This window comes from Colossoma macropomum, unplaced genomic scaffold (assembly GCF_904425465.1).
Source record: "Colossoma macropomum unplaced genomic scaffold, Colossoma_macropomum, whole genome shotgun sequence".
Taxonomy (NCBI): domain Eukaryota; kingdom Metazoa; phylum Chordata; class Actinopteri; order Characiformes; family Serrasalmidae; genus Colossoma; species Colossoma macropomum.
Genome location: NW_023494810.1, coordinates 18,647,819 through 18,660,639, shown reverse-complemented (window position 1 = coordinate 18,660,639; position 12,821 = coordinate 18,647,819). Strand labels below are relative to the sequence as shown.

General features: G+C 39.8%; 1 protein-coding gene across 2 annotated transcripts in view; it reads right to left on the bottom strand.

The window, feature by feature from the left end:
* The window catches only part of col2a1b (collagen, type II, alpha 1b), a 147,478-nt gene that overhangs the window by 10,779 nt on the left and 123,878 nt on the right, over positions 1–12,821 (bottom strand). For both annotated transcript variants that reach the window (XM_036559043.1, XM_036559044.1), the window contains exons 45-53: positions 12,508–12,561; positions 12,232–12,339; positions 10,646–10,699; positions 10,244–10,351; positions 7,777–7,830; positions 7,568–7,675; positions 1,810–2,098; positions 965–1,152; positions 581–823 (exon numbers count right to left, since the gene is read on the bottom strand). In XM_036559043.1, the coding sequence (XP_036414936.1) occupies positions 581–823; positions 965–1,152; positions 1,810–2,098; positions 7,568–7,675; positions 7,777–7,830; positions 10,244–10,351; positions 10,646–10,699; positions 12,232–12,339; positions 12,508–12,561 (1,206 nt within the window). The remainder of the gene's footprint in view (positions 1–580; positions 824–964; positions 1,153–1,809; positions 2,099–7,567; positions 7,676–7,776; positions 7,831–10,243; positions 10,352–10,645; positions 10,700–12,231; positions 12,340–12,507; positions 12,562–12,821) is intronic.

The following is a 12,821-nucleotide window of genomic DNA, read 5'->3' as shown; positions in this document are numbered from 1 at the left end:
GTTTTGGTTAATTAGCCACATATCCAGCATTTATGCCCAAATTTACATGCACTCCTACCAGATATGAGTTAGTTTGTACAGATATGCCAAGATGAAAGTGATGAACAACAAAACCGTCAGTGGATTTGTGTGCACTCATCTTGCGGTCAGATGTGATCATAAGCATCTATAATGAACAAGAACCAATGTGAGAAAAGTGAAGCAACTGAATATACGGAGGTGATGGAAAGTTAATTAACAGAAAATTGGCGGGATTAACACATAAGTGCTAGTAAGTTATCACGTTACTTCTTTATATGAAGAAAAATAATTTTTAGTTAATTAACAATGTAATAAGCAGCAGTTAGTACACAGATAATGAGTAAGTAAGACATAAACTAACGACAAACTAACTTATGACCTAACAGTGTACTTAATTACTAATGGATAAGTGCTTAATCAATTACTAAGTAATAGCTAATGCTTAATGAAGAGTTAACTAATAACTAAATAATGGGAAATTAATAGTTGATTATTATATATTTAATGATTAATTAGCGACCCTTAATGTAAAGTGTTACCGTGTTTTGTGCTTCCTCACCGTACAGCCATCCTCTAGCACATTGTATCTGAACCGGCTGTTGCCCTCAGCTTTGATCTCTACATCATTGGAGCCTTGCAGAATCAGAGCCTTCTTCAGGTTGCCTGTGGCCCGGTCCATGTAAGCCACACTATTCTTGCAGTGGTATGTCAGGTTCTGTGAAGCCTCTGTGGACAGCAGTCTTAAGAATGTCATCTGGATGCTCGCTGTATTAGGTGAAAGGGTTTCATCTCCATAAGTGAACTGTTGAAGCAAAAGGAAATATTACAGGGTGGGAAATAAACAGCCAAGAATTTACCAAACTTAACACCACTGCTACCTGGTATTTGTTTTAATATTGTGCTACTGGACAAACAAATTTAAATCAAATGTAATTTTACGTACATGGAATCCACCATTCATTGTCTCCCCGAACCAGATATGTTTGCCGTCACTGCTCTTGGTACTCCACCAATTCTTGCGTGGGATTTTGTCAGGTTTAGGATAGATACACGTCTCACCAGTTTCCATGTTGCAGAAGACCTTGATGGCATCAATTGTGCAGCCCTGGTTAGGATCAATCCAATACTCTCCTGGCAATGGTTGGGTGGCAGAGAAGTTGGGAGTTGGTAAACTCATCAGTAAGAGTATATTAGAAATAGTGCTCAATGTTCTTTGGCCATTAACTTTGCTTTACTGACATTGACTCTCCTGGCATCTCTTTTGAATTATTAGCAGTCTAAAACTACGTTGAATGGTTTTAACCATGGTGAACATTTCTTCAAAGCACAAGAGTGTCGTTTTATAATTCAGTTATGCTTTCCAATTCTCCTATAACTTATTACAGTATCTACTACTACAAGAGCTTCAACCATTGCAATGGTGACTTTTTATGCCCTCTATTTCAAACATTGTCACTGACTGCCTCTGTAGTTCAGCATTTTAACTTGATTGGTACAGCGGAGAAGTGACCAGAGTAAAAAGTGTCAAACTGTCTGTTCCATCCGGTGCAGAACAATGAAAAATGAAAAAGTAGCCTGTTATGGCTACTTTAGATCCCTCATAAGGACACTGCAGTGCTTGAAATGGCTCCATTAAGATTTGTACTTTTTGAGACATTTTAAATGTACATAAATTTAAATTAAAAGTATTAAAATGACTTTAAATTGAAACTAAATAAAATATTCTGATTGGTGATATGAGAATTTTCTTCTGACAGCGTTCCCTTTCAGCTCTTCTACCAAACTCACCACTTTTCCAGTCTGGGTGGCATAGTTTCAGGTCTCTGCAGGTGCGAGCAGGGTTCTTCTTTGAACCCTCAGGGCTGCGAATGTTTTCGATTTGGTTATTCAGGGACTTGAGGGTGGCATCCACCTCTGCATCATGCTGTCGAAGACCTCCTGCAGCCTGATCAGCTCTCATGAACCTCAGGGGATCAGGGGCCTTCTCATGATGGGATAGACCTGCAAAAGCAGACATGTCGATGCCAGGGCCAGGAGGTCCAGGAGGTCCAGGGGGTCCAGGGTTACCAGGAGGACCCTGACAATGAGAGAGAGTGGGAGAGAGGGATAAAAATCATGTAAATAAACTGTCTCACAACATTAGGCTGTCATTATTATTATTTTTTTTAATTGCTTTTTAAAGTTCTTACAACACAAATTCAAAGTAAAACATTTGCAGACTATTTCCAAACTGAAAAAGTACTAAAACAACAGTTACAAAGTCAAGCCGTATAATCATGAATCAATGCGCAAATAAAATAACATGAATAAATGAATGACTAACATAAATAAATGAAATAATTAATTAATAGTTAAAAAAAGGTTAGGGAGTTCAAGAGGGGGAATTACCCAAGTCCTCCGCAGGAAGCTGCAGGAGGGACCTGAAAAAGGTGATGAAAGGTGACCAGCACCTATAAAAGTTGTCCACGGAACCCCTCAAACTAAACTTGATCTTCTTGAGGCGCAAAAAGAAAACAACATCTCTCAACCAAAGGGAATGAGAGGGAGGAGAGTGAAACTTCCAGCTGATGAGAATACTTCGCCTTGCTAATAACAGAGCAAAAGCAATAGAGTCCGATTCTCGGGAATTCAACTGGGTAGTGCTGATGTAAATACTAAAATTAGCTTGTAGAGGGCAGAGACTCAGATGTTTATTAAAGACTGTAGAAAGAGTACAGTATACAAAGTCCCAGAATGTCCCCAATTTGCGACAAGACCAAAACATATGAAAAAGGGTCGCCGGATCCTCGTCGCAGCGAAGACAGGTTGGCTTAACCTCGGGATAGATTTGTGCTAAATAAGCATTGCACAGATGAGCTCTATGGATAACCTTCAGTTGCCTTATGTTTAGCCTTGCGCAAGAGGATGAAGAGTTAACTCTAGCTAAAGCTTCAGTCCACCATCTCTCCTCCAACCTAAGAGCCAACTCCGCCTCCCATCTAGTCTTGGCCTCAGAAATCTTTGCCTTGTTAAAAGACAAAATCTTATAATAAAAAATTTAAATAAACTTTGCCTCGGTTTACACAGTAAAAAAGTCCTCCCAGGGAAGAGCTGGGGGATGTTCCCGGAAACATGGGAAAAAGGGTTTCTGCACAGTGACGAACTTGGAAGAATCGGAATAGTCTGTTCTAGGAAGATTAAATTTGGAAACTTTTGAGGAGAAACTGCTAAACGTGTCATCAAAGAAATCCCCAAAGGTGGTAATACCTCTCCCCTCCCAACTTATAAATCTAGAGTCCAGGGGTGCAGGCTTAAATAAATGATTTTTACATATTGGACTCATGACAGAAACCTCAGTAAAATGAATCATTCTACGAAACAGGGTCCAGATCTTTAGAGTAGACACTACTAACGGATTGGAGGAGAAATGAGAAGGGAATATGGGAAGAGAGAAATAAACCGAGGCATAAATAGAAGATGAGTGACAGGTGAGGGATTCCATGATACACCATGCAGCCTCTGGGTATTTAAACCAAAAGGCAATTTTTTGTATGTTGGCTGCGAAATAGTAATACGTAAAATTAGGGAGGGCCAAGCCACCAAAAGAATGGGGACACCGAAGAATTCCTTTCCTGATACGGGGAACAAGACCACCCCAAATAAACCCAGTGATAGCCTTATCTATAGAAACAAAGAAGGATTTGGGGAGAAAAACTGGAACATTGAAATAAAAATAAAAATTTAGGAAGGACATTCATCTTGATGCACTGCACCCTACCTGCTAGAGAGAGGGGAAGGCTACTCCACCTCCGGAGGTCACTGCAGATTTTAGTAAGTAGAGGGGAGAAATTAGCTTCCTGAATGAGTGATATTTTACAAGTAATATTAACGCCTAGATATGTAAATCCATCAGGCACAAGCTTAAAGGGGATTTCAGTTTGTGTAATTATAGAAGCAGCAGCATTAATTGGGTAAAATGCAGTTTTGGAGAAGTTTAGCTTGTAACCTGAATATGAGCCAAATTCTACTAAAATGGAATTAATAACTGGAATGGCAGAAAGAGGGTGAGTTACATACATCAAGAGGTCGTCCACATAGAGGGAGACCTTATTTTCAAGTCCATACCGAGTGACCCCTTGTATACCATGAGCAGTTTTAAGAGCAATTGAAAGAGGTTCTATGGCCATAGCGAAAAGTAAAGGCGATAAGAGGCATCCCTGGTGTGTACCTCTATGTAAAGAAAAATAATCAGAATATACAGAGTTTGTATGGACACAAGCTAATGGTGCAGTGTAGTGCAACATAATCCAGGAAATCAATGTATTCCCAAACCCAAATTTATTAAGAACTAAAAATAAATAGTCCCATTCTATACGGTAGAAGGCCTTCTCTGCATCTAGCGAAACAACAGCTTCTAGAATCTGCAAGTTATCAGATGTATATAATATATTTAAAAGTCTACGGATGTTAGGGAATAAATGCCTCCCTTTGATAAATCCTGTTTGGTCCTCTGATATAATAGATGGGAGGACAGTCTCAATGCGTTTGGCCAGAAGCTTACCTAGAATTTTGTGCTCATTACAAAGCAAACTGATGGGATGATATGAGCTGCAAAACATGGGATCTTTATCCTTTTTAACAATAAGTGAGATATTAGCCTGTGTCAGGGAAGAGGGCAAAGAACCCCTTCTCAGAGACTTGTTAAATACCTCCAGCAAAAGAGGAGACAGTTGGTTGTCAAATTTCTTAAAGAACTCTATTCCAAACCCGTCTGGTCCTGGGGATTTACCACTACTTAAGGATCTAATAGCTTCAGAAATTTCCCCTAGGGTAAATGGACGATCCAACTCTTCAGCCAGTATAGGGTCTAAAACCAGGAGTGCTAGTTTATCTATAAATAAGTGCATAGCAGTAGTGTTAACTGGGCCATCCGAAGTATATAATAAAGAGTAGTAATTTTTAAAAACCTTGTTAATGTCTTTAGGATGAGTCAATAAATTACCATGAGTGTCCCTAATTTGGTGTATTAGCCTAGACGTGGCCTGTCTCCTTAACTGATGCGCTAACAGTTGCCCACTTTTATCCCCATACTCATAAAGAAAACCTTGTGAACGTAAAATAAAGGCTTCGGCATATTTTGTGGAAAGCAAACTGAATTCTGCTTGTAGATCAAGCCGCTTTTTAATCAATTCTGGAGTGGGACAGGAAGAAATCTGACCATCTAAAGATAGTATGGAACTAGAAAGCTGGTCCAACTTTTTCTTGTTGGTGTTCGTAATATGTAGGTGTAGAAGATAATTTCACCATGAATAACGGCTTTGAGTGACTCCCATAACACTGAATTAGAAACAGAATCAGTTTTGTTAGTGTGTAAGAAAGAACGAATGAAATCTGAGATCTTTGTACAGAAATTCTCCTCTGAAAGTAGTGCTGGATTAAAACGCCACTGAGAGCGATCTCTCTGATAATGACTGAAGGTGAGATCCATCTGCAGCGGTGCATGGTCTTAAATAACTATCGCCATGTACTCAGCTTGGGTGACAACCTGCATGAGCTCGCGGCTGATAAAGAAATAGTCAATTCGAGAAAAGGAAGAATGTACTTGAGAATAAAAAGAGAAGGATGTTGAATGAGGGTGAAGTTCACGAAATGAGTCGACACAGCCATTTTCATCAATAAAGAAAGACAACGATGATGCCATTTTTGAGGCTACTGCTGATGTCAGGTTTGAGCGATCTAGTGTGGGATTCATAACACAATTAATGTCACCTCAGATAATTCATTTGTGTGAATTTAGATCAGGAATGATGGACAGCAACCTATCCATAAAATCAACATCATCCCAATTTGCTGCATATATATTAACTAATACCACCTGAGTTTGGAAAAGTGAGCCCACTACAATAACGTATCTACCATACTGGTCAGATATGTGGGGCGGGGGGGGGGCAAAGGGAACAACAGCCCTCAAAACAGTCAAACCCACTTTAAATGTACTTCCAGTGAACACTCCTCAAACAGACTGACCTAAAACACGTCAAGCACATGTATTTTTTAAATACACCGCCACCCCGCAGACGTCAACACATATTGCTATACAATGGGAAAGTGTACCCAGCGACAACAGAGTGAGAAAAAAAAACAGAAAAAAGAAGTAATCCCTGAAATCCAGTCTTTGTCAAGCGTCCACACATATTTACTAACCACAAAAAACTAACTATTTATGTGTGTTAACCTTTGTGTTTGTGTATTTTCTATTTGTCCTTAGGTACTAAGTTATCAGAAAGGCCAAGCCTAGTTACTATATGCATAGAATATGTAAGCAAAAAGACAGATCGTGAAAGTAATAACTTCTTACATAACATAAGAGGTTCTATATGTGCATAATCCATATAAAAATAATTGACAAAATTAGAGAAATGTACCTTATTCACATATACACTGCAGCTTGTGCGCTAAGAGAACTTTTATCGTAGCTAAATGTAAGTGAACTCTTACTGGTTAACAGAATGTGAAATATGGAAACAAGACTAAGTCACTAATATTAAGCAGCATAAAGCTACTTCACCTCACAAGGCATACGAGTAGCTCGGTGATTGTAGCGATCTTTCAGAAAGGCCTGGGCCACCTCCGGAGTTTAAAATTTAAACCGTCTTTGGAAACAACACGTAGTCGAGCAGGGTAGAGCTTCCCGAACCGGACACCTTCTTTGTACAGCGCGGCTTTAACCACGCAAAAGGCAGCCTGTCGCCGAGAAAGGTCCACACTGTAGTCCTGGAAAAATCTGATGTTATGACCTTCAAAACTCACACCGTCTCTGCTCCTCCTAAGGACACGTTCCTTGTCTTGAAACGAGTGAAAAAGCATAATGAAGGACCTCGACTTGTTAGAGTCTATGCGGCCCGCCGCAACTGATCGGCCGAGCCGGTGCGCCCTTTCCAGGATGGGCCGATGCTGGAAGTAGTCCCAGCTGAATGCCTCCTTTCAATCTAAATTGGTTAATAAATAGTTCTAATCTTGGGTAAAGCTTGTGTAGGTCACTTGTCCCTTCCCACATAGATTTTTATAAAAATTATGCATGCCTGCTTAAACAGACTCTAGAGTCTGAGCATCCTAGCAAGCAAAAGCCAGAGATGGAGTTTACTGAATTACAATTATGTTTGTTCAGTACTTGATTTACCCTGTAATGATGTTCTTAATTTTTAATAACCGTTACATAGCAAAAACGTGTTTCTGTTTGTAAACGAGTTTAAAGAAATGACAAAAAAAAAAATACTAGATGAAAAAAAAAGGACTAGATGTATCCAAAAAAACATCAGGAGGTGGTAGAGGGAGAAGATACCATACCATGTGAACAACATAACTTGAGGAACATAAGTTTCAAATGCATTCAAAGAAAGGTATTATTGAATGCCAAATATAATATATAATATGCAAATATGGCTCCTGAAAAATGTTGAAATCTTTTTTCACAACTTCAAATCTGAGTAAGCATGTAGAGAAGCTATTAGATGGCTGGTTGACTAATCTTAATGCTTTATTAAGCCTAAGATGCTTCATTACTCACAGCTGGACCAGTCTCTCCAGAACGGCCACGTGGTCCAGGAGGTCCAATTGGGCCAGGCAGGCCATTAGCTCCATCCTTTCCAGCTGGACCGACAGGGCCAGGTGGCCCCTAAGGAGGAGGAAAAATTAAGGGGAGGGTAAGGTTAAACAAAATTTCATTTCATTACTGTTGTATACAATGAGAAATTTTTGAAGATAAGAGACACTGACTCTTGCTCCACCGGGGCCAGCAGGTCCAACAGCACCCTGGTCACCGGGCTGACCCTGTGTAAGGAAAGCAAATGCTCTTTGAGTGGACAAATTACAATTAAATCAACAGATGTAATTAACAACTTTAGGTGAACCAGTTAATGGAAAACTAAATCAGTTTAAAAATGAAAATGAAATTTCAGTCAGGACAACTTTGTCAAAGAAAATATTTTGTTTCCATTTGCAGTAACTTATATTTGGTGGTATGGCTCTGTTCAGGGGTGTCCCTGCCCTTCCATGTTCACACATGGAAAACTTTAGGCAGATAGAGCAGCAGAATTAACCCTCTAGGGAACAGAACAGTGTAGGCAACAATGACAAGATGACACTGAGTAAGTCAAACACAACATGAAGGAGGAGTAGGGGTGGAGGCGGGTTACAAAGTGGCATGCAGAGGAGCTGCAGGAATAATAAAAATATGCTTTAGCCTGCCCATTCCTCTCCTCTGAAAGCCACTTTGGAGTGGAGCGGCAATAAAAAATATTTTTCTCAAATCTGCGTGTGCCACAATTGTTGGCACCCCTTAATCTAATACTTTGCCTCCATGTGCACAGATAACAGCTCTGCTGGTACTTGATAAAGTCGGTGATACCATTAATCCAAATAAACTATCCAGGGCCTTTGGAAGAAAAACAGACCTACAGTATCACAGATCCACCACCACATTTTATAATGGGGATGGGGTACTTTTCTGCATGTTTATCTTTGTGTCCATGCCAAAAACATGTTGCAAAATATTTGCGAAAGATTTTGGTCTCATCTGACCATAGAAACTTGAGTTTGTTGGTCTTTGACAGCAGAGGCCTCCTCTGGCAACCCCCCACCCAAAACAAATGTGGTTGGTGTGTGATTGTAGTTTGGTAGCTGTTTTTAAGACATAACTAGCATCTGCAATTCCCCATCTGTGGTCATTCTTTGTCCATTCGAACCATCCTCCTTGCTGTGCGCGTGGTCAGAATAGACATACGTCCTTATCCCAGCAGATTCTTAAAATCTCCAGTTGGTTTAAACTTCCTAATTGCTGACCTGACCATGGAAATGAGCATTTTCAACTGTTTAGCTATTTTTGTAGCCATTTCCTGATTTATGCAACTCACAAAACTAATTGGGCAACAAAACTGATGCGAATCACTCTATCAAGAGTTACATAAGCCCTTTCTTGTAAACAGTGAAGGCAAGCCCATATCACTAGATGCCAAATACGCCACACTCCAACTGGATAAAAATCACCACCAGCAAGATGTTACCATGGCACCCCTCTGGATAGTAAAACGCCAACTTGCACATTAGCTGTCCCGCCAAACTACAAACACATTCTCTGTTGAAGACCCACTCCAGACAGCCAACTTCACCTTACATGTTTTCAGAGACACAAGCACTTTTCAATTCATACCAATTTCACAAATAAATTAAATAAAAGCCTTACTTACATTCTTTAGCTTCGTTAAGGCATAGCTAACCTGCTGAGCTGGCTGCACATGCTGTGCTCAACACAAACTACTATGCGCAGCCATATTACTACTACTCCCTTGAGGCAGCAGGCTACTGTACATACTGAAGTAGCATACCTACAATAATGCCCCACAAACAGGGCCTATTACTTATGTCATACCCATCTGCAGTAGTTATACTTGGCAGTATGGCTCTGATCTGGGACCTCCCTACACAGTCAGTCAGGAGAAAGACCCCCAAAACAACCTCGCCAGGCTAATCACCAGCCAAAAGGAGATTGCAAAGTGCCTTGCAGAGGAGCGTTGAGAATAGGCAGGATAAAGCAGCTTAAATAAGCACCCTGGCGAATTTAGCCAAGCATGGCAGGTGATCAGCTGAAGTGTTAGCTGACTGAGATCAGCTGATAACAGCTGGTGATTTGAGATTGGGGCCTGAGCTTGACTTTAGGGGCTGTCTAAAGTAATGTTATGCACAATTACTTGCAAGTAGTAATTAAGTAAGTTAAACAAAATAAAAACAGTATGAACATATTGACCATGACAATTCCCACCCACTATCTCGGTCAGACTTATCACATGTTACCGACCAGTCTGGGAGGGTGAAGGCTAACACATGCTTCCTTTATGACACCTGAAGCTCATCAATGCATCTTTTGAGCTGCCATCCATACAACATTATAAGCCAGATGGACACACTTATAGGGCAGTACTAACTGCATATGTGCCCTAACAGAGACCTATAATTAACTAGCATCATCTTAAATGGGCAATAGAGGGGAAGTTGTTCTTCTGACCCAGAAGAATGACTTCCTCAGGACAAGTTGAGATCTCTTTGACTACCAAGGTCGAATGGCTGTGGAGTTTCTGGGATTTGAGCTTGGGTTTGGGCAACCCAGCTGTGCCACCCAGAAGCTCCAAACTCATCAGTTTTAAAATTAAGCAATTAAATGGTACTTAAAAAAGAGAAAATGACATACAGGAGGCCCAGGGAGGCCCTGAAGTCCTGTGAAACCTCTATGACCCTTCTGTCCTCTCTCTCCTGCCTCGCCAGCTTCTCCTTTATCTCCACGGGGTCCTTGGGGTCCCTGTTGATGAGAAAAATTAGCTTAGTCATCAATGGACCACACCAACTTCCAGTTTACATCACAACTGACCCAAGTCAGTAGCAATATAATGTATGTGCTGGGCTGATCAGGATGCATCTTTATGGCACCATGTGGCATTTCTTATATTCAGCATATCTTGTCCTATAGTGTTCTTTAGAATGTCCTTATTAATTGCATACTCTGAGTTGGAAAATATGCAACAAGATCAACTATTACTGAAGTAAATTATTAAAGTTCATGCTGACACAAGCAAATAAGAGCAGAAAAACTTACAGCCATTCCCCTTGCTCCAGCGGGTCCAGGTGGTCCCGAAGGTCCCTGGGGCCCCTAAAATAGAATTAGATTAAATACAAAGAATTACGTTTAAAAGTAATGAATGTATGAAGTATCCTATTTTCTTTGTATCATTTGGCAGCCCGCATGTCACACTGAGCTAGGGATGTCAAAAATTATTGAACACTAAATTCAGCATGACATCAGTAAAATGTGTCCAACTGAAATTAATGATTGGTAAAATGACTTGAGTGACGATTTCAGGACTCCTAAAATATAATGGCATGCAAAGGACTGTTCTGAAATTTCCCATGATAACTACGCATTTAGCAAAAATATTCATAATTGTTTAATATTAAGTGATGCCAGTTGCTGTAAAATTATTTTGAAATGTTTGCATGAATATTACCTGATAATTTGGTCTAGATTAGACTAAATAAAAGATGTCTCACTGAATAAACACTAATTGGCTATTGGTCTCACATTTTAATTATATATTTGAATCAGTTAGTCTCTGTTAGGTGAACTCCAAATAAGGAGTACACATTACATACTGGATTGTGTATTAAGTAATATATGCAGAGTTCTTCAAAATACATAAACTTGCTCAGAGTTCTTCATCCTTTTACTTTTTTTAAGGCGCCGTTATCTGTGTTAAGACCTACAGACAGATAATATATATGGCAGGCAAATAACACAACCTGATACAAAACTGGAACACCCAGAAAATACAGCAAATATCTACTACACAACCTGTTACATGAGTAAAAGAGACAAAATCCATCATCCATGCCTGTGTGATCTCACCATCTGACTCAGTGATTTTCACCAAGACTTGGCTAAACTTCTGCCTTAGCTCATTTGAATCCTTAGCATACCACCTCTAGCTCAGATGCTGCTATATACTCTGATCTGCTTTGCTATTTCTGAAACTAGTTCCAATTTTTTATCATTACTGGTTTAATCTTCATTTGTACCAATTGCTTACACATCTGATGATACTCTTTCAGGATCATCTGCATCCCAGGATTTTTTGATCACTGTTCTTCTTGGGTCCTGGCCTTCCAAGCATACATCCAGACACAATTCAAGAGTTCAGAAAACGCTGGCATTAGGGCTGCCAAAACATTCATATTACTCATCATTTTGATGACTAATTGAGTAATTTGTTAGGTCAAACAATAAAAATGGATCAAAATGAATAATGACTATGCAGAGACTGAAACAAAATTAACTAGGAAGCCTTATGGTATCAGAATCAAAAGCAGAATCAGGCTTTTTTGACCAAGTATGCTTGTGCATATGAGTGATTTATCTTACACAGTAGCAAGTTTAATGGAGTAATTATGTCAGCTCTAAAAAACAAAACTAGAGTTCTTTTGGGGAATCTGGTCTTGCAAGTGTACCCAGAATCAGCACAAATTCTCAGTTTCCTCTCCTCCTCCAGTCGTACAATTACTCCTTATACTACAACCACAAATAGAAGGCATGGTCTGCACAACATGACCATTAGGCAGCATAGCTTAAAAACAAGCCTTTACCAAACGTGATTTTTTAATGTTGATTACAGTCCAACATATACTTACAGCCTCTCCTCTGTCTCCCTGTTTGCCAGTGGGGCCAACCGGGCCAGGGGCACCAGGGGCACCAGGGGCACCAGGAGCACCAGCTGGACCAGTGGCACCACGATCACCCTAAAATATAATTATATGGGTTAGTTAACAGGCATACAGCTATTAAAACAAATAAGCATTAGAATAAATCTAGGCTTAAATAAAAAGGAAGGAGGCAAGGAACGCATCAGAGAAAGAATAAGTACTGATGAAGATAAGTTAGAAAAGCGGTCAATAAACAGTATAGACCTTGATTCCTGGGGCACCATCTCGGCCAGGAGGACCATCAGAGCCAGGGTTACCCTGTATTACGACAAGAGGCATTCGTATTTTATTCCTATAGATTGCTCGTGTGAAATTAATTTGGCACCAAAAAAAAAAAATTAAGGGTCAATAACAGAAAAATTCCCAAATGTTAAGTAAGTGAACATAATAGACTCTTTTATGATCATCTGAATACATCCTAATCTTACTTGAAAGTCTGAAAAATGACTTAAGTCAGCAGAGTCAGGTTTTATTAATGGTGACAGACTCATTGACCCAAGAGATGTATGAGAAAGGAA